Below are 21,580 nucleotides of genomic sequence, written 5' to 3'. Positions count from 1 at the left end.
CGACCTTTCTCTAGAACATAAACACAGAGTAGCGGTCTGGTTATCTTTGTTTATATTCTGTGGTGTGTCACCAAATTAGTGCCTTTGCTCTCGTCAACACAAGGCTCAACACACACACACACACACACACACACACACACACACACACACACACACACACACACACACACACACACACACACACACACACACACACACACACACACACACACACACACACACACACACACACACACACACACACACACACACACACACTTAGTGCTGCAGCTAGCTTGTTAACAACATGTTTACTACAGAAACGTCTCTCCTCTTTGCTAACCTAACCAGCCTCGTTCGTTCCACTTCCTGTAGCTGTCCTCGGGCCTTCCAGTCAATTCTGAACCGGGTATAAATAGTCTGTGTTTGACAGGCTCTATGTGGTAGTGTGGCCTCTCCACTATGCTCCTCTTGGCAGGGCCGTTCCTTGCCATTGTGCTACCCTAGGCAAGACCAAAATATGTGCCCCTGCAAAACTAAAAATGTCCCAGTAAGCAAAAAGAAGTCAAAGACGTCTAAAATACGTCTTTTCCAGACAATTAAGTTAGGTTAATTTTAAGTTCTGAATGAAAGTAGAAAATACGTATTTTCCAGATGTTGAAAATCTGTATCTTCCGGACATTAAAATCAGGTTCCTTTTTTGATTCTGAATGAAAGTAGAAAATACGTCATTTAGAGACATCTATGTTTGGGCCAAGTCAAGGCTGGTCCAGACCGGAAAGAATCTGAACCAAACATAAACGTCTACGACTGGCTCAGATGTGGTACGGACCAGACCAAAAACCAGCCACCGTGGATGTAGAAATCAAGGCCGGTCAGGACTGCACCAAAAAAAAGACATCCAAAAAGCGTCAGTGTTGGTCCGTGCTTACAGTGTTGCCTGAAATAACATTTTATGAATGCCCATCTATGTGGTCGGCCAAACATTTGTAAAACAAGCTGTTGCATTGGCTTCATTAGTCCTGATTCCTGTGACTAATCAATGTGGTTGTTTAAGCTCTGAATATCAGCTCCACCAACTTTATCGGGAGTTATCGTGAGCCTATTTGCAATGTGCTTACATAGAAGGAAATGCAGAAGTCGGGCCTAGCTCCGATCAGCTTGTCCAAAATGTACAGATGCAAACTTGAAACCACTAATCATGACAACGGGGTGAAACTCATTGACAACAGTTGTAACGTTCCGTTTCCATATTGTTCACTCTACTTTGACCAGTCCTGTTTTTAGGATATGTTGTTTGCTAACATGACAGCACATTTTTGTTGTTGATTGGGCGCCATTTTAGTTTTGGCTATTTGATGGGAGAAACCGGCACGGTGTCAAAAGTGTCCCGTCTCATTTCCTTGTCACACATTTGATCTCCAGCCTGTAGACGACAGAAAAGGCCACAATACTCGTTCTATCACATCCTAGATCTGCTAGGTGATTTCTGTTAAGAGTTTCTTTTTTTCTTTGACAGAACGTTGTGTGGTGGAGCGCAGCAGTAATGTGTCTCTCCAACAGCACCCTGGAGAGGAGAGCTGGGAATGGACAAAGCAAAATACTTTGCTCCCCTGCGCTCACCTAAAAAGCCTAATCCTGCCTAATGAGTAGGCCGGGCCATGCCTCTAGGCTCCCTGGGTTCTGTTATCAGTTCCTCTGCACTAAATTAGCAGTTCACACAGACATGTGTCTGTGTAAGACAAGTGTCTAAAGATAAATTAAAGATTTGTTCTATACTGAACAAAAATATAAACGCAACATGAAACAATTTCAAAGATTTTACTGAGATACAGTTCATATAAGGAAATCAGTCAATTGAAATAAATTCATCTATGGATTTCACATGACTGGGAAAACAGATCTGCATCTGTTGGTAACATGGATCAGAAAACCAGTCAAACTTGGTGACCACCTCACATAGAGTTGATCAGTTGATTGTGGCCTGTGGAATGTTGTCCCACTCCTCTTCAATGGCTGTGCAAAGTTTCTGGATATTGGCTGGAATTGGAACACGCCGTCATACACGTTGATCCAGAGCATCCCAAACATGCCTAGTGGGTGAAATGTATGCAATTGTGATCATTGTCCGTAGCTTATGCCTGCCCATACCCTAACCCCACTGCCAACATGGGGCACTCTGTTCACAACGTTGACATGAGCAAACCGCTCGCACACATGACGCCACACACGCTGTCTGCCATCTAAAACGGTGGATTCATCCGTGAAGAGCATACTTCTCCAGCGTGCCAGTGGCCATCTAATGTGAGCCTTTGCCCACTGAAGTCAGTTACGAAGCCGAACTGCAGTCAGGTCAAGACCCTGGTGAGAACGAGGAGCACGCAGATGAGCTTCCCTGAGACGGTTTCTGACAGTTTGTCCGGGTGGCTGGTCTCAGATAATCCCGCAGGTGAATAAACTGGATGTGGCGGTCCCCGGCTGGTGTTGTTACACCAGGTTTGTGGATGTGAGGTTGGTTGAGTGTACTGCTAAATGTTCTAAAACGTTGTAGGCGGCTTATAGTAGAGAAACGAACATTAAATTCTCTGGCAATACCTCTAGTGGACATTACTGCTGTCAGCATACCAATTGCACGCTCCCTAAAAACTTGGCACATCTGTGGCATTGTGTTGTGTGACAAAACTGCACATTTTAGAGTGGCCTTTTAAGGTTCACAACACAAGATGCACCTATGTATTGATCATGCTGTTGAATAAGCTTCTTTATATGCCACACTTGTCAGGTGGATGGATTATCTTGACAAAGGAGAAATGCTGACTAACAGGGATGTAATCAAATGTTGTGCACAACATTTGAGAGAAATACGTTTTTTGTGCGTATGGAAAATTTCTGGGATCTTTTATTTCAGCTCATGAAATACGGGACCAACACTTTACATGTTGCGTTTATATTTTTGTTCAGTATAGTTGAATATACTTTTCCCAGTCAGATACTCACACGTCACTCTTGATGGTGTACACACTGTAGTTTAGGGACTCTATCGCCATCCAACGCACTGGCAACCTCCCCTGCAGCACAAAGAGAAAATGCCAAGACATCCCATTGGAAAACGTGGTATAATTCAGTTGTAAAATGTGGTATTAACTGACAGTATGAAGTATGTCTGGTACAGAATTATAATGGTCCAAGTCCTGTGCTTCTCTCTTCTCATTACTAGCTGTAAGGGAACATTGGACTTGTAAGGTAACTTGTTGCCATGTCAAACACACTACTGCCCTCTTTAGTTGATTCTTTTATGTCAGACTTATTTCCCATTTCTGACATACTCTCCCCTCCACATGTACAGTATTTGGATAGTAAAGCAACGTTTTAGAATTTGGCTCTATACTCCAGCAATTTTTTTCTAAAGGTTTTTGGTATTTGGTCCCATATTCTTTGCACTCAATGACTACATCAAAGCTCGTGACTCCACAAACACATTGGATACATTTGCAGTTTGTTTTGGTTCGTCTTTCGGATTATATTTGATCAAATAGCAAACAAAATGGTGAATAATGTGTCATTTTGGAGTCCATTTTATTGTAAGTAAGAATATAAGATGTTTCTGAACATTTCTACATTTATGCGGTTATGGATAATCATGGCTGAATTGTGAGTAATGACAAGTGAGAAAGTTAGAGGCACAAGCCCCCCCACTATATCACTAATCAATGTTTTTGTTGTAGCCTCTGTAATCTTCTCACTCATCATTATTCATGATTCATTAATTCTGTTTCTTAATCGTGGCATTATCAGGATGAATTTAGAAGTGTTCTATCTATCTCTACCCACTCACTTACTCCAGTCCACTCCACTTTACCATAACACATAACCCAACCAAAACAAACTGGAAATGCATCCAACTAGTTTGTAGAGTCACAAGCTTGATGTAGCCATTGTGTCCTAGGAATATAGGACCAAATACTACACTTTTGACTACTTGAATACACTAAGTGAATTGGTCCAAATACTTTGTACTTCTTCAAAAGGCGGGACTAGATACATAAAGTGATTTAATTTCTAAATGGTACAACAGATATGCATGAAAATACCCTCAAATAAAAAGTGATGTTCCGTATCGTCGGCTCATATCAAACATTTCATCTCAAATCCAAAATGCTGGAGTAAAGAGACAAATATAAAAATGTAGCTTCTGTGTCCAAATGCATACAGAGTGTAAGTAGTGCTCTTGTGTGAGACACCGTGCAACATTTTCACATTCTCTTCAGAATGTGCTACTTGATGTTGGCTGACCAATGACGATACACACTAGAATCCTAGCTATTATTCCTTAATGTGCTGTGCTGTATGTGACTGAGCTCCCACCATGGTCTTTTTGACGTAGACCTCCTCCCCTCGGGACAGACCGAAGTCTGCTATCTTGGCCACTAGGTTGTCTCCCACTAAAACGTTCCTCGCTGCCAGGTCTCTGTGGATGAACTAGAGAGAGAGAGAGAGGAGAGGAGAGGAGAGGGTGAAAATATGAAGCTCACATCTGGGAATATCATATGAATTTATGCTGAGAGGAAATCTACATTGATGTAGGATCCTGTAGATTCCCTGTCATATTTATCAATCATCATTTGCTGTAAAAAAAAAAAATGAAAAAAGGATACTACCAAACTTGGATATAAACAACATGGAATTGGCAACCACCCTCCCATCTCCTTGAGTTCACAGGCATACAGTTGAAGTCAGACGTTTACATACATCTTAGTCAAATACATTTAAACTCAGTTTTTCACAATTCCTGACATTTAATCCAAATAAAAATGCCCTGTCTTAGGTCAGTTAGGATCACCGCTTTATTTTAAGAATGTGAACTGTCAGAATAATAGTAGAGAGAATTATTTATTTCAGCTTTTATTTCTTTCATCACATTCCCAGTGGGTCAGAAGTTTACATACACTCAATTAGTATTTGGTAGCATTGCCTTTAAATTGTTTAACTTGGGTCAAACGTTTCAGGTAGCCTTCCACAAGCTTCCCACAATAAGTTGGGTGAATTTTGGCCCATTCTTCCTGACAGAGCTGGTGTAACTGAGTCAGGTTTGTAGGCCTCCTTGCTCGCGCACGCTTTTTCAGTTCTTCCCACGGATGGCCACTCCCAATACCTTGACTTTGTTGTCCTTAAGCCATTTTGGCACAACTTTGGAAGTATTCTTGGGGTCATTGTCCATTTGGAAGACCCATTTGCGACCAAGCTTTAACTTCCTGACTGATGTCTTGAGATGTTGCTTCAATATATCCACATGATTTTCCTACCTCATGAAGCCATCTATTTTGTGAAGTGCACCAGTCCTTCCTGCAGCAAAGCAACCCTACAACATGATGCTGTCACCCCCTGTGCTTAATGGTTGGGATGGTGTTCTTCGGCTTGCAAGCCTCCCCCTTTTTCCTCCAAACATAACGATGGTCATTATGGCCAAACAGTTCTATTTTTGTTTCATCAGACCAAAGGACATTTCTCCAAAAAGTACAATTTTTGTCCCCACGTGCAGTAGTCTGGCTTTTTTATGGTGGTTTTGGAGCAGTGGCTTCTTCCTTGCTGAATGGCCTTTCAGGATATGTCGATATAGAACTCATTTTACTGTGGCTATAGATACTTTTGTACCCGTTTCCTCCATCATCTTCACAAGGTCCTTTGCTGTTGTTCTGTGATTGATTTGCACTTTTCGCACCGAAGTACGTTCATCTCTAGCAGACAGAATGCGTCTCCTTCCTGAGCGGTATGATGGCTGCATGGTCCCATGGTGTTTATACTTGTGTACTATTTTTTTGTACAGATGAATGTGGTACCTTCAGGCGTTTGGAAATTGTTCCCAAGGATGAACCAGACTTGTGGAGGTCTGAGGTCTTGACTGATTTCTTTGGATTGTCCCAGGATGTTCAGCAAAGAGGCACTGAGTTTGAATGTAGGATCTTGAAATACATTCACAGGTACACCTCCAATTGACTCAAATGATGTCAATTAGCCTATCAGAAGCTTCTAAAGCCATGACATAATTTTCTAGAAGTTTACAAGTTGTTTAAAGACACAGTCAACTAGTGTATGTAAACTTTTGACACACTGGAATTGTGATACAGTGAATTATAAGTGAAATAATCTGTCTGTAAACAATTGTTGGAAAAATGACTTGTAAATGTCCTAACCGACTTGCCAAAACTATAGTTTGTTAACAATACATTTGTGGAGTGGTTGAAAAACAAGCTTTAGCGACTCCAACCTAAGTGTATGTAAACTTCCGACTTCAACTGTACCTGTGTGCATAGCCGCGGGAAGTAGTTTGCGGGGGGTGTTTCCAATTGTATGTTGTTTATATCCAAGTTAGGTAATATACCTTTTTTACTGGTCCACTAATACAGGACTAGTAAAGGCCAAGCCCACTACTTTTGTGTGTTTTTTTTTCTTCAATACATTTTTTAAAATTCAGATTTTTCAGGGGGTGCTACAGCACCCTCAGCACTGCTCACGGCTATGCCCGTGTGTATACTCTACCTGTTTGTCGCTAAGGTAGTGCATGCCAGTGGCCACGTCGACAGCGAACTGCAGCAGTTGTTGTGAGGTAAGGGTGGAGGCTGTGCCGTGCTCCTTGGCGAAGGCAGGGTCTGTCTCGAGGACCCGGCTCTTACGCAAGAAGTCAAGCAGGTTTCCATATGGGGCGTACTCAATGGCAATGTACAGGTACCCTACACGGGTAGAGAGAAGCAGTTGGAGGAAAGTAAAGAACGTTTATGATTTACTGGTACACTGTATGGAGAAGGTTGTTTAGCGAGACACCGTTTGCATTCAAGTTTGCCATGGAGAGGTAGGAAGGCATTAATGGAGTGTCATACTGTATCCCATAGAAATAGAATTCTCGTCCTGTGCTGTGATCGTCATTATAAAACTGGTTGTTTGGATCCTGGATGCTGATTGGACGAGCAGTGTTCCAAGCCGTGCTGTATTGGCCATCACAGACACACCTATGCCCGCTAACAGTTCCATTTGTGCCTCCATAAGAATATCATGTTCAAGGCAGGAAGGCATTAACTGAGTATCATGCTGTAATCCATAGACATAGAATTCGAGTTCTTCGCTGTAATCATCATAAATGTATAGAGAGAGAGAGGGAGAGAGAGAAAGAGAACCACCAGTGCTAAGTCAAGGCTACTTGAGAACCATTAGGATTGTGACACACGGTGGTTTAGTAGGATGTATATATATATATCTTTTTTTTTATCTCTGGTAATGTACTTTCCACTCTAAACTTCCTCCCCACCATATGTTATCAATCGTAGATCTTTATACAAAGAGAAACAGGCAATTCAATTATTTCCCAAAACTGTCAGAAGTGGCTAGGAAATAGAAATGTCATGCTCAGAGCTTGGTCCAAACGTATATAACGTAAGGCTATACGCTAACACAATGTAGTGTAACAGAGTTTCAAATGTAAATATTAAAATCACTATCAGAATACTATAGCTATCATATAAGAATACAGACTTATTATTTATTTAAATGTTCCCTAAAGAGATACAGTACTTTAAAAGTCTTCCCTTGAGATTACAATGTCCATACTTTAGTATAGTATCAATTAAGAGCGTTGCCCAGCATGGCCACTAGGTGGTGTGCTCACCCCTGTTTTCACAGGCTCCTATGAGGTTGATGATATTGGGATGTTGGCCCAGTTTACACAACACTTCCAGCTCTCCTGCAAAGTCCCGGTGGTCATTCTCCGAGGCAAACTCTGCTTAAAACAAAACAGCGCACAAAGCAAGTTACAAACATGTACAGAGAAAGAAGCTTTGTGACATTATATCACTGTGTTAGAATGTGTGTTTTGTTTCTTTGACCGTTATGTGTGTGAGTATGAGTTATTGATGTGATTGTGTGTGTGTGTGTGTGTGTGTGTGTGTGTGTGTGTGTGTGTGTGTGTGTGTGTGTGTGTGTGTGTGTGTGTGTGTGTGTGTGTGTGTGTGTGTGTGTGTGTGTGTGTGTGTACATGCTTGTGTGGTAGTGTAAGTGTGTGTCAAAGGAGGCTCCTCAGAGGAGGAAGGGGAAAACCATCCTCCTCAGTGAATTTCCTAAAAATAAAAATAGTGAAACATTAAAAAAAATATATGTATACCTTTTTAGATAAAACTATACTAAATATACATCACATACACTACCGTTCAAAAGTTTGGGGTCACTTAGAAATGTCCTTGTTTTTGGAAGAAAAGCTCATATTTTGTCCATTAAAATAACATCACATTGATCAGAAATACAGTGTTGACATTGGTAATGTTGTAAATGACTATTGTAGCTGGAAACGGCTGATTATTTTTAATGGAATATCTACATAGGCGTACAGAGGCCCATTATCAGCAACCATCACTCATGTGTTCCAAAGGCACGTTGTGTTAGCTAATCCAAGTTTATCATTTTAAAAGGCTAATTGATCATTAGAAAACCCTTTTGTAATTATGTTAGCACAGCTGAAAATTGTTGTTCTGATTAAAGAAGCAATAAAACTGGCCTTCTTTCGACTTTTTGAGTATCTGGAGCATCAGCTTTTTGGGGTTCGATTACAGGCTCAAAATAGCCAGAAACAAATAACTTTCTTCTGAAACTCGTCATTCTATTGATGTTCTGAGAAATTAACAATGTCTACACTGTATTTCTGATCAATTTGATGTTATTTTAATGGACAAAAAAGTTGCTTTTCTTTCAAAAACAAAGACATTTCTAGTGACCCCAAACTTTTGAACGATACTGTATATTCACATAATAATCCAAATAATTAATTAAAACACACTATTTTGCAATAAAGGTCTACAGTAGCCTCAACAGCACTCTGTAGGGTAGGGCCATAGCGTAGCCGGCGGACAACTAGCTTCCGTCCTCCTCTGTGTACATTGACTTCAATACAAAAGCTAGGAGGCTCATGGTTCTCACCCCCTTCCATGGACTTACACAGTAATTATGACAACTTACAGATGACATCCTCTAACCTATCTGGGCTCTTGCAGCATGAACTGACATGATGTCCACCCAATCAAAGGATCAGAAAATGAATCTAGTACTGAAAGCATAAGTTACAGATAGCACCGCAGTGCATAAAATGTGGTCAGTAGTTGACGCAAAGAGAGTGAAAAACAATAGTTGAACAGTTTTGAACAAATTAATTTCTTTAAAAATGAATGTGACGCGAGATAGAGACTTTTTTTTAAACTTTCACTTAGCCTACTCAAACACCCAGCTCAAACAGAGAGGGATGCTATGTTAGCTAGCCTACTCAAACACCCAGCTCAAACAGAGAGGGATGCTATGTTAGTTAGCCTACTCAAACACCCAGCTCAAACAGAGAGGGATGCTATGTTAGCTAGCCTACTCAAACACCCAGCTCAAACAGAGAGGGATGCTATGTTAGTTAGCCTACTCAAACACCCAGCTCAAACAGAGAGGGATGCTATGTTAGTTAGCTGGCTATGGCTATCCAACACTGGAACTCTTCCAAGTCATGGTAAGCTTTTGGTTTTATTCATTTATTGCTACCGGGGCCCGCCGGTGTAACTGCTAAACTGATGCTGACTGTATACTGTACTGCATGATTGTAGCGGGTTTACTAACACGTTAGTTCTATTAGCTATGTTGACTATGACATTGCTAATGTCGTTAGCTAATATGGTGACAATGATGTAGGCTGTGTTTAGTGGTTAGCAGTTATTAGGTTTGGCTTGGAAAGGTTTTTTCCCCTGGTCACAGACAGCTGATGTGTTGTGCACTGAAGTCCACAAGTGAAGGGAAAAGTTGAGAGGAGAGAGTGTAGATGCGAGAAGGAATTATACAACAAGCAAAATGTTCATACTGTTTGTATGTGGCTGCTATGAAAGTGAACTGTGTTTGTGTGTGATCAGGGGTGTATTCATTCCGCCGATTCTGTTGAAAAACGTTTCTTAAACGGAAGCAAACGGAACAAAATTGGGATACACATACCTGAATTTGTCCATTAGAAACTATTGTTTGCAACTGTTGGACTAATGATTACACCCTAGATCAGCTAGATGCAAGCAATAGTGTGCAAGCCGGTATTGAATGTGTCACTGTCTGTCACCTTGATTACTCAAAATGTTCTCTCAACCTGTGCACCTACGTTGTAAACTGTCATTCATAGACTAAGTTGTAGCAACATCATGATGGGTATTGGGAAAATTCAAGTATCATGTAGTAGGCTTAACCTATCGATGTTACATTGAGCTGGGTGAATGGAATATGAATGACAGTCATCCAATATGCTATAATAGAAATAAATCCATGCTCATAAAAAATATATAATCCATCCTCCATCTTAAACATCACCGACCACCACTGCTGTCTGAGTGAGTGAGTGCTTGCCTGCGCGCGTGCGTTGGTACATGTGTGTGTGTGGTACCTACTACCTTTTAGCATCTTGATAGCAGCGCTCATCTTGGCCCCGTCCTTCTTGATCATGGCCTTGATGACCTGTCCGAAGTTGCCCTCTCCGATCACATCTTCAAACTTGATGTCATCCCACTCCAGGATGGGGTAGGTGAGGGGCTCAGAGGTAGGCTTCGGCCTCCTTGTCAGGGTCAGGGTCCCAGAGTTAAACTGGAGGATGGTCTCCTCTCCCTACGGGTTGCAATGATCATTTTGTTGGATTTGTTTTTAATCAAAGCATTGAAATGATCAGATTTGAGGTGTGTTTCTCATAACATGTCTATATGTGAAGTTTGAGATAGTGTGGAATGTTTATTTATCTAATCGGGTTATCCAACTTGTTAGTGAAGGAATATACAGTACCAATCAAAGGTTTGGATAGTTTGGCTGCTTTTCCTTCAGTCTGCGGTCCAATTCATCCCAAACCATCTCAATTGGGTTGAGGTTGGGTGATTGTGGAGGTCAAGACAACTAATGCAGCACTCCATCACTGTCCTTCTTGGTCAAATTGCCCTCACACAGCCTGACGGTGTGTTGGGTTATTGTCCTGTCTAAAAACAAATGATAGTGCAAACCAGATGGGATGGCATATCCCTGCAGAATGCTGTGGTAGCCATGCTGGTGAAGTGTGCCTTGAAATCTAAATAAATCACAGACAGTGTCACCAGCAAAGCAGCCCCACACCGTCACACCTCCTCCACCATGCTTCAACATCACACCTCCTCCTCCATGCTTCACGGTGGAAACCACACATGCGGAGATCATCCGTTCAGCTACTCTGCGCCTCACAAAGACAAGACGGTTGGATCCAAAAATCTCAAATTTGGACTCATCAGACCAAAGGACAGGTTTCCACCAGTCTAATGTCCATTGCTCGTGTTTCTTGGCAGAAGCAAGCTAGAATGCCAAGAGTGTGCAAAGCTATCATCAAGGCAAAGAAAGGGTGGCTACTTTGAAGAATCCTAAATAAAAAATATATTTGGATTAGTTTAATACTTTTTTGGTTAATACATGATTCCATATGTGGTATTAATAGTTTTGATGTCTTCACTATTGTTCTACAATGTAGAAAATAGTAGAAATATAGAAAACACCTGGAATGAGTAGGTGTGTCCAAACTTTTGACTGGTACTGCAGTTTAGGTGCTTTTTTTTATGGCATATTTGTGTGTTTGTGAGTCCTCTCTCTCGATCTCTCACCGATCCAGACTGGTAAGTGAAGGTGCGTCTGCGGTTGAGCAGAGTTTTGCGGATGCAGAAGAGAGCCAGCAGGGCCAGCAGGATGGTGACACAGGTGACCGTCACAGACCCCACCACAGCTACCAACAAATGGTAGCCCTCACTGCCTGGAAGCCCCCCCACACCCTGGGTGGTAGGAGTGAAGTCCTGGGAACCTAGAGGGAGAGGTGATATGAGGAGATGCACACTATTATGTAGATTAACATTGACAATATCCTATTTATTATGTAAGTATCCTCACGTTTTAAAGTGATAGTTCACAACAACAAAAATCTATGTTCACTCTAAAATTCACTCTAAAATGTTCACTCAACGTTTTTGGGACATTTTCAGACCTCAAATGTGTTCAAATGTCAAAATGAGTCCATGTCCCATACGATCTGTTGTTTACATCCGGCATTACACTTCAATCCCAAACGAGTGGGAAAGATTGGCAATCTAAAGTGATTAAATGAGATGGGAGGTACCCTTCTTTGTTATTCATTTGGGATTACAGCATTGCTTGATCTAAACAACAGATCGTGTGGGATTCAAACAAACCTTGACGTTTGACCTCTAATGAGTACTGAAAAGGTCAAGACAAAAAAAACGTAGATTTTCAAGTGGAAAACTTTAAATCCATGTACTTTGAAGCCTTTTTGAACCTCTTTAACACCTTTTACTCCATACATGTTTTTGTTTTAAACCGTCTCTCACCGTCTCCCTGGGTCCTGGCATGGACAAACTTGCTCCACTCCCCGGGTTCTTTAGAGAAGGCCCTCACTCTGAACTGGTACAGAGTACTCCCGTTGAGCGCTGTCACATCTTTAGCCGTCTTGTTGCCATCGTCAGTATCTACCCAGGGGTGCAGGCTGCCCTGTCCCACCGACTGGTACTCTATGATGTACTTCACTATGCCCCCGTTAGGGTCCTCAGGGGGCTGCCACTTCACCTGCACCGCAGACACAGACAGGGGCAGAGCCTGGACGTTCCGAGGAGATGAGGGACCTGGGGGAAAGAGGGGAGGAGAGGGACAGAGAGGAGACATCAGTGGGGTTAGTGTTGGTCAGAAGGTGTTAGCTTAGGCTATATGGCGATTGCCAAATTGTACCATTAAAGTGCTTGAATTTCTTTCTGTATTTCCTTAGTAAGTCATCCATTCCTAAATGTCCTTTCCTTTATGCACCCATCTTTAAATATGACACAATATGAGGGCAGGGGGGAGCCACCAACCATCCACCATCCTTCCACCAATGACAGTCGTCAACACTCACTGCTAAGCCAATAGGAGAAGCTCTTGTTAGTTACCCTGGCTGTTTATGCGGACGTTGTACGGCTTAGAGGCGGGCCCCAGACTGCCACAGTTGAGCAGCCTGACGACCACAGTGTAGTCTTGGTGGTACTGCAGGTTGTAGAACTTGGTGGAGAGCACATTGAGCAGGGTGGTCTCCTCTCTCAGCTTCTCTCCTGAGGGGGAGGGCCCGAAGAGCTGCACTAAGAACCCGCTGGCCCTGTCCGCGTTGCCATGCAACAGCCAGCGCACAGTGGCGTTGCGGCCCTCCAGCGAGCTGAAGTCAATCTCTGGTCGAAGAGTGGGCTCTACAGCAGCAACACAGAACACGCAGTCATGGAAAGGTCCTCCAGCCTGGGATACTTTCTCCTTCTCCTATTTACTTAGACACAGCCTCTCGTTTACAGATGGGCAAAGAACATTATTATAAGGTCACTAGACAGAATTAAAGAACCATTCTTTCAGATTTAGAGCCTGCACTCAGCTCTACTACAACTTAGAAACGCACGCACGCACGCACGCACGCACGCACGCACGCACGCACACACACACACACACACACACACACACACACACACACACACACACTCCCCACCTGCAACATCACCAATTACCTACAAACCTCTGCTCTGACTATTGCATTTCGACACGGCAAAAACGAATCCCGGCATACTGTTGCTGCTCACCTGGACAGTCAGTCTCCATGATGGCCTCAGGCCCCAGAGTCCCCTCCCCTCCCTCCCCAGGACGGGTCAGCTGGACACGGACGTGGTAGCGTGTAGATGGCTTCAGATTCATCAGAGTTATAGGCTCTCTACTGTACACTAAAAGACAGGAACACAGAAACATAGAGAATCAGACAGGATTACCCATATAGAGTAGGGATCTAATATTGATAATGACGAATTGGCAAATTGTCTTGCTTTGTTTTTAGGCAAGGCAATTTTTCCTGTGAAATGGATGACATGTTATGTTGCCAGGATAGTAGTTGTAACTCCCGTGACTTTACATGAGATCAAACGCCATCTGTATGCACCTATGATGGAGGACCAGGAGTCTCCTGTCTCCATGGGCTTGTAGAGGAGCTTGGTGGAGTCGATGGGTCCGTCTCCTCTGTAGGACTCCACAGGCATCACCACCAGCTGCTTACTCCTCTTCTCCAGCAGCTTGGGAGGGGTGCTGGGGCACGGTGGCTCTGGCGAGAGAGGGGAGTAAAAGTGGGTGAGAATTTGAGTAATGGGTGATCTGATGAGTCTCAACCAGAACATTAAATCTTTATCGCCAGACCATTTCTCAGTGTATATTTAGGGCTGGTTTACCAGACACAAATCAAGCCTAGTCCTGGACTAAAAAGCATGTTCAAGTCCAGGACTAGGCTTCATCTTTGTCTGGGAAACCTGCCCTCAATGTTAAGCACCTCACATTGACTGATATAGACCAGTAAAATACTTTTCTCTTCTCACCTTTGACACTGAGGTTGAACTTCCTTGAGTCTTGTCCCCCATTGGTGGAAACCCTACACTCCCATAACCCAGCATGCTCAGTGGACAGACGGGGAATATCAAACTGGGCTGTGCTCTTATTGGAGTCCATGGTAGTACGAGACGCCTGAATTAGAGGTCCAAAAATATTTTGATAAGGCTGCTTACAGACTGATGTAATGCTGAGCCAACTGACATTATCATAAAAAATATTGACATATTTTCACTATTACAAAAACATTGCATTTCACAAATCACACTGACTACACCATCACAGTTTGTTTCCCAGTAATTGAATAATCAAATGTAAAATGGCCGCCCATCCTCCCATTGCCTCTACCTTGAGCACAGTGCTGTCCAGTTTGCGCAGCTCAATGCTGGCGTGGCTGGGCAGGGGGTTGCCTGTGGCGGAACACAGGATCTTGGGGCTGGAGTGAAGGTTCCACTCTAGACCACTGGCCATGTCCAAGATCTGGGGGGCGCGGTCTGATGGGAAAGAAACAGATGATGAAGAGGAAGATAAATGAGGTGATGATTATGATGTTGATGACGAAGATGCTACTGCTACTTGTGATGACGTTATTAGTATTGATGCTGGTAGTGTCAGTGGCGATGAAAAAGGAGGAGGAGGGCAAGGAAAAGGAGGAGGAAGTAATGCTTACCTACCTGATTTCTCACAGTGCCGTCCTCTCCAGCCAGTGGGACACTGGCATCCACTGAAACGGTTACACACTCCACCGTTCTTACACTTACAGCGCAGCCTGCAGTCTGCCCCGTACATGTCCCTGTGGCAGACTGGGGAAGAGGGGGAGAGGTGACATTAGGATGGGAAAACCAAGGTGTTGGGATCTGTCGTGATGGAATTGCTACCTGATATGGCTATGTATGTTATGTACTCTGTGTATCTATTTCAACACATGCAGTCATGTTGATAGGTTGGTTGTACAATTACAATCAATATTAATTGGGCCATCTAAGATATGCCAAAGCCCTACATACAGTTAATTCGGAAAGTATTCAGACCCCTTTACTTTTTCCACATTCTGTTACGTTCCAGCCTTTTTCTAAAATGTATTAAATAAAAAATGTTCCTGTCACGTCCTGACCATAGAGAGCCCTTATTTTCTATGGTAGAGTAGGTCAGGGCGTGACTGGGGGTTAGTCTAGTTTATAATTTCTATAATAATATAATAATATAATATAATGTGGGGTTCTAGTTTTGTTTCTATGTTGGTGATTTCTGGGATATTGTTAGCACTCCATTGTCGTCACGTTTCATTTAGTCTTTATTGTTTTGTTGTGTGGTTCACTTATTTTAAATAAAGATGTGGAACCCAGATCACAATGCAGCTTGGTCAGATAATTATTACGACAAACGTGACAGAATATCCAACCACAACAGGACCAAGCAGTGTGCCCAGGAGGAGAGGGTATCATGGACTTGGGAGGAGATTCTGGATGGGAAGGGATCCTGGACTTGGTAGGAAATCCTGGAAGGATTTGGCGGGAGACACAAGGAGAGAAGGGAGGACAGCAACGACGCCGGGGTTCGTATGGGGTTGTTGGCGCAGCACATGGGGTGGTCGGTGGAGCCGAGGAGTGAACCAGAGCCAGTCTGGGAGAGGAGGGAGAAACTGGAGGAGAGTCAGAGACCGTCAGAGAGTGGATGGAGGTATTGGAGGAGAAAGAGCGGAGAGAGTTGTTGAGTTGGTGGAAGATGCACGACAGTTGCCCTAAGAAGCGTGTAATTAGTGTAATGCCACCTGAGTCGGCTCCCCGTACTCGTCCTGAGGAGCGTGCTATGAGTCTGGTGAAATCTGTGCTGGATCCACGCACCAGGTCTCCAGTACGCATTCACAGCCCAGTAAGTCCTGTGCCAGCTCTCTACACTTGCCTTGAGGAGCGTGTCATTTGTCCGGTGCCATGAGTGTCGGCTTTACACACCAGGTCTCCAGTGCACCTTCACAGTACGTCCTGTGCCAGCTCCTCGCACGGTGTGTCATCGAACCGGTACCATTGATGCCGGCTATACGCACCAGACCTCCAGTGCGCCTCCCCAGTCCGGTACGCCCTGTGCCTGCTCCCCGCACTTGCCCTGAAGTGCGTGTCACCAGTCCGGTACCACCAGCTTCCGGCGACGGTTCCCAGTCCGGAGCTTCCGGCGACGGTCCCCAGTCCAGAGCTTCCGGCGACGGTCCCCAGTCCAGAGCTTCCGGCGACGGTCCCCAGTCCGGAGCTTCCGGCGACGGTCCCCAGTCCAGAGCTTCCGGCGACGGTCCCCAGTCCAGAATGTACGGCGACGGTCCCCAGTCCAGAGCTTCTGGCGACGGTCCCCAGTCCAGAGCTTCCGGCGACGGTCCCCAGTCCAGAGCTTCCGGCGACGGTCCCCAGTCCAGAGCTTCCGGCGACGGTCCCCAGTCCAGAGCTTCCGGCGACGGTCCCCAGTCCAGAGCTTCCGGCGACGGTCCCCAGTCCGGAACCTCCTGAGACGTCCACAGTCCGGAACCTCCTGAGACGGTCCACAGTCCGACACCTCCTGAGACGGTCCACAGTCCGACACCTCCTGAGACGGTCCACAGTCCCGAACCTCCTGAGACGGTCCACAGTCCGACACCTCCTGAGACGGTCCATAGTCCCGAACCTCCTGAGACGTCCACGGTCCCGAACCTCCTGAGGCGGTCCACAGTCCGGCACCTCCTGAGACGGTCCACAGTCCGGAACCTCCTGAGACGGTCCATAGTCCCGAACCTCCTGAGACGTCCACAGTCCCGAACCTCCTGAGGCGGTCCACAGTCCGACACCTCCTGAGACGGTCCACAGTCCGGAACCTCAGCTGCAGGAGCCTTCCTCTGGATGCCCAGTCCGAGAACCTCCTGCAGGACGGTCCACAGTCCGACACCTCCTCCAAGGCAGACGGATGCCCAGTCCGGAACCTCCAGCTCCAGGGCGAGCCTTCCTCTGCACCGATGGTCCAGAAACTTCAGCTCCAGGGCAGGAGCCTTCCTCTGCGCCGATGCCCAGTCCAAACACGGCGTCCAGTCCTGCTCCATGGCAGGAGTCTTCCTCTGCGCCGATGCCCAGTCCGAGCATGACGTCCAGTCCAGCTCCAAGGCAGGAGCCTTCCTCTGCGCCGATGCCCAGTCCGAGCACAGCATCCAGTCCAGCTCCAGGGCAGGAGCCTTCCTCTGCGCCGATGTCCAGTCCAAACACGGCGTCCAGTCCTGCTCCATGGCAGGAGTCTTCCTCTGCACCGATGTCCAGGCCAGGGCCAGGGTCCAGTCCCGCTCCATGGCAGGAGTCTTCCTCTGCACCGATGTCCAGGCCAGGGCCAGGGTCCAGTCCCGCTCCATGGCAGGAGCCATCCTCGGCATCTAGGTCCAGTGTTCAGCCTGGGCCCATGGCTGGATCCGCGGGATGAGCGGGTTCTTCGGCCCACACCAGAGCTGCCACCAAAGATGGTGGATTCGCGAGCTGAGCGGGTACTTTGCCCCGCACCAGAGCCGCCACCGACACAAGACACCCCCCAACGCTCCCGTTTGGTTTCAGGTTTTGCGGCCTTTGGGGGGGGGGGGGTTCTGTCACGCCCTGACCATAGAGAGACCTTATTTTCTATGGTAGAGTAGGTCAGGGTGTGACTGGGGGTTAGTCTAGTTTATTATTTCTATGTGGGGTTTTTGTATAATTCCCAATTAGAGGCAGCAGGTAATCGTTGTCTCTAATTGGGTATCATATTTAGGTAGCCTTTTTTCCAGCTGTGGTTTGTGGGATATTGTTTGTGTAGTTGCATGTTAGCACTCCATTGTTGTCACGTTTTGTTGAGTCTTTATTGTTTTGTTGTGTGGTTCACTTATTTCAAATAAAGATGTGGAACCCAGATCACGCTGTAGCTTGGTCCGATAATTATTACAACAAACGTGACAGTTCCTCATCAATCTACATGCAATACCCCATAATGACAAAGCAAAAATATGTTTTTAGAAGTTTTTGCAAATGTATTAAAAATAAAAAACAGAATACTTATTTACATAAGTATTCAGACCCTTTGCTATGAGACTCGAAAATTGAGCTCAGGTGCATCCTGTTTCCATTGATCATCCTTGAGATGTTTCTACAACTTGATTGGTCCATCTGTGGTAAAAATCCATCTGTGGTAAATTCAATTGATTGGACATGATTTGGAAAGGCACACACCTGTCTATATAAGGTCCCACAGATGACAGTGCATGTCAGAGCAAAATTCAAGCCATGAGTTCAAAGGAATTGTCCGTAGAGCTCCGAAACAGGTGTGTGTCGAGGCACAGATCTAGGGAAGGGTAACACAAATATCTGCAGCATTCAAGGTTCCAAAGAACACAGTGGCCACCATCATTCTTAAATGGAACAATTCTGGAACCACCAAGACTCTTCCGAGAGCTGGCCGCCCGGCCAAACTGAGCAGTCTAGCGAGAAGGGCCTTGGTTAGGAAGGTGACCAAGAACCCGATGGTCACTCTGAATGAGCTCCAGAGTTCCTCTGTGGAGATGGGAGAACCTTCCAGAAGAACAACCATCTCTGCAGCACTCCAAAAATCAGACCTTTATGGTGGAGTGGCCAGATGAAAGCCACTCCTTAGTAAAAGGCACATGACAGCCCACTTGGAGTTTGCCAAAAGGCACCTAAAGAACTCTCAGACCATGAGAAACAAGACTAATTGGTCCGATGAAACGAAGATTGAACTCTTTGGCCTGAATGCCAAGCTCACGTCTGGAGGAAACCTGGCACCATCCCTACGGTGAAGCACGGTGGTGGCAGCTTCATGCTGTGGGGATGTTTTTCAGTGGCAAGGACTGGGAGACTAGTCAGGATAGAGGGAAAGATGAACGGAGCAAAGTACAGAAAAATCCTTGATGAAAACCTGCTCCAGAGCGCTCAGGGCAAAGGTTCAGGGCAAAGGTTCAGTGCAAAGGTTCACATTCCAACAGGACAACGACCCTAAGCACACAGCGAAGACGACGCAGAAATGGCTTTGGGACAAGTCTCTGAATGTCATTGAGTGGCCCAGCCAGAGCACAGACTTGAACCCGATCTAACATCTCTGGAGAGACCTGAAAATAGCTGTGCAGCGACCCATCTAACCTAACAGAGCTTGAGAGGATCTGCAGAGAAGAATGGGAGAAACTCCCCAAATACAGGTGTGCCAAGCTTGTAGCGTTATACCCAACAAGACTGGAAGCTGTAATCGCAGCCAAAGGAGCTTCATTCGCAAAATGTCTAAAAACCTGTTTTGCTTTGTCATTATGGAGTATTGTGTGTAGATTGATGAGGGGGAACAAAACGTGGAAAAAGTCAAAGGCTCTGAATACTTTCCGAATGCACTGCAGAACAAATGAACTCACATCTGTTGCAGTGGTTCCCAGACCAGCCACTGGCACAGGAGCATCCGTAAGGATCAGCCAGGCAGAACCTCAGCCCTCTACAGTCCATCTCTGGCTTGCATGACTCCTGGCAGTTAAGCCCAAACATTCCCTCTCTACAGGCTGGGTGGGAATACAGTACACATAGATACAGTACAGGTACAGTTACTTCAGACAGTTTGGAAATATAATATACTTGTCTTTACAAACATGCACTTATACGTGCGCACGCACACACACACACACACACACACACACACACACACACACACACACACACACACACACACACACACACACACACACACACACACACACACACACACACACACACACACACAACAAACACACACACACACACACACACACACACACACACACACACACACACACACACACACACACACACACACACACACACACACTATTGCTAATTTGTCGTATGTGTCAGCTTCAACGACTATAATCTTATGCTTTAAACATATTTCCACCCCTCCTTACACACACACCCACCTGTCTCGCAGCGCATCCCCATGAACCCCGGTGGGCAGATGCAGTCCCCGTCCCGGTGGTGACACACCCCTCCGTTGAGACACTCTGGACAGTCCTTGTCACAGTCGGCACCCCACTTCTTACTGCCACAGTCTGTGCAGGACAGTGGAAGAGCGTCAGTGGCCAACCCACCCAGATACAGATCATCCATATGTCAATCACCATACATACTCTTGTAATGGCCAGTAGTAATAAACACACTAACTGAGTACTAATAATGTACATTCAAAGACACAACCAATCGAAAATGTTTCAGAGGAAAAAAAACAACAAAACGTATTGGTTAAGCTTCTATCCAGATGGAAAATAGATAAACAACAGCACAGACTAGTGTACTATCAGTAAAGTGTATCAACACCATCATCCACACATATCAAGTGTGTATGTCTTGTGGGAGGTGTGTGTAATGGGAACAGCCCTACTGCACCTCTGACAATCAGCCTCATCCAGGCTCCATTGATGGGACTGTCTCCCACGAAGCTGGCACTGTAGATGCCCTCGTTGGCTTTAGCCACATCCTCCAGGGTTAGTACAGCCGTACTGTTGGACACATCTCCCCAGTGGGTCGTGTAGTGATAGTTACCTGGTTTTGCGACACAGCGAGTCAGCACATAGGACAAGCTCTTACTAATGTGAACACATTATAATCCACATGGTGGGGCTACTTGATAATGCCTGTATTGCCATCGTCTCATTCAGATGAATCTATTCCCTGCTCACACATCAATGCCTGCCCTTCATCCATCCACCCATCCATGCCTCCCTCTATCCCTGTGCGACTCACCGTTGTATTTCCAGGTGACGTCTCTTCTCTGGGAGCTCAGGACCTGCATGGCCAGGTGAACTGTGTCTCCTCTGTTTGCTGTCACCGTGAGGTGGGCCGGGACAAACAGGGCTGATAGGAGCCATACAGAAGAAGATAAGATAACTCTGTCTCTCTCTCTCTCTCACACACACAGGCACACGCACGCACGCACGCACGCACACACACACACACACACACACACACACACACACACACACAGACACACACACACACACACACTCTCTCTTTCAGTTAGAGCCTCTCCCTTACCTTTGGCAAAGTTGTTGATGAGAGTCACTTTACCCAGGTTTATAAGAGGATCAGTTCCCTGGGACGCATGGCAGTAGAAGATGCCTGTTAGGTCCATCACACCCACGAACTCGTTCGCCACCACCTCCTTG

General features: G+C 45.4%; 1 protein-coding gene across 2 annotated transcripts in view; it reads right to left on the bottom strand.

The window, feature by feature from the left end:
- Window positions 1-21,580, bottom strand: part of LOC118358627 (tyrosine-protein kinase receptor Tie-1-like) — a 28,930-nt gene that overhangs the window by 5,337 nt on the left and 2,013 nt on the right. Inside the window, exons 2-19 of one of the 2 annotated variants that reach the window (XM_052480117.1) lie at window positions 21,450-21,580; window positions 21,159-21,269; window positions 20,802-20,957; window positions 20,336-20,467; window positions 19,805-19,945; window positions 15,096-15,224; window positions 14,770-14,915; window positions 14,412-14,556; window positions 13,985-14,143; window positions 13,635-13,772; window positions 12,966-13,256; window positions 12,375-12,665; window positions 11,640-11,833; window positions 10,422-10,632; window positions 7,637-7,747; window positions 6,517-6,707; window positions 4,345-4,458; window positions 2,977-3,047 (exon numbers count right to left, since the gene is read on the bottom strand). The exon at window positions 21,450-21,580 is cut by the window's right edge and continues 178 nt beyond it. In XM_052480117.1, coding sequence (XP_052336077.1) covers window positions 2,977-3,047; window positions 4,345-4,458; window positions 6,517-6,707; window positions 7,637-7,747; window positions 10,422-10,632; window positions 11,640-11,833; window positions 12,375-12,665; window positions 12,966-13,256; window positions 13,635-13,772; window positions 13,985-14,143; window positions 14,412-14,556; window positions 14,770-14,915; window positions 15,096-15,224; window positions 19,805-19,945; window positions 20,336-20,467; window positions 20,802-20,957; window positions 21,159-21,269; window positions 21,450-21,580 — 2,862 coding nt within the window. Of the gene's footprint in view, window positions 1-2,976; window positions 3,048-4,344; window positions 4,459-6,516; window positions 6,708-7,636; window positions 7,751-10,421; window positions 10,633-11,639; window positions 11,834-12,374; window positions 12,666-12,965; window positions 13,257-13,634; window positions 13,773-13,984; window positions 14,144-14,411; window positions 14,557-14,769; window positions 14,916-15,095; window positions 15,225-19,804; window positions 19,946-20,335; window positions 20,468-20,801; window positions 20,958-21,158; window positions 21,270-21,449 lie in introns of both variants that reach the window. The other variant, XM_052480116.1, reaches the window with a different exon arrangement.

This window comes from Oncorhynchus keta, chromosome 26 (genome assembly GCF_023373465.1).
Source record: "Oncorhynchus keta strain PuntledgeMale-10-30-2019 chromosome 26, Oket_V2, whole genome shotgun sequence".
Lineage (NCBI taxonomy): Eukaryota > Metazoa > Chordata > Actinopteri > Salmoniformes > Salmonidae > Oncorhynchus > Oncorhynchus keta.
This window is presented reverse-complemented; position numbering and strand designations above follow the sequence as displayed.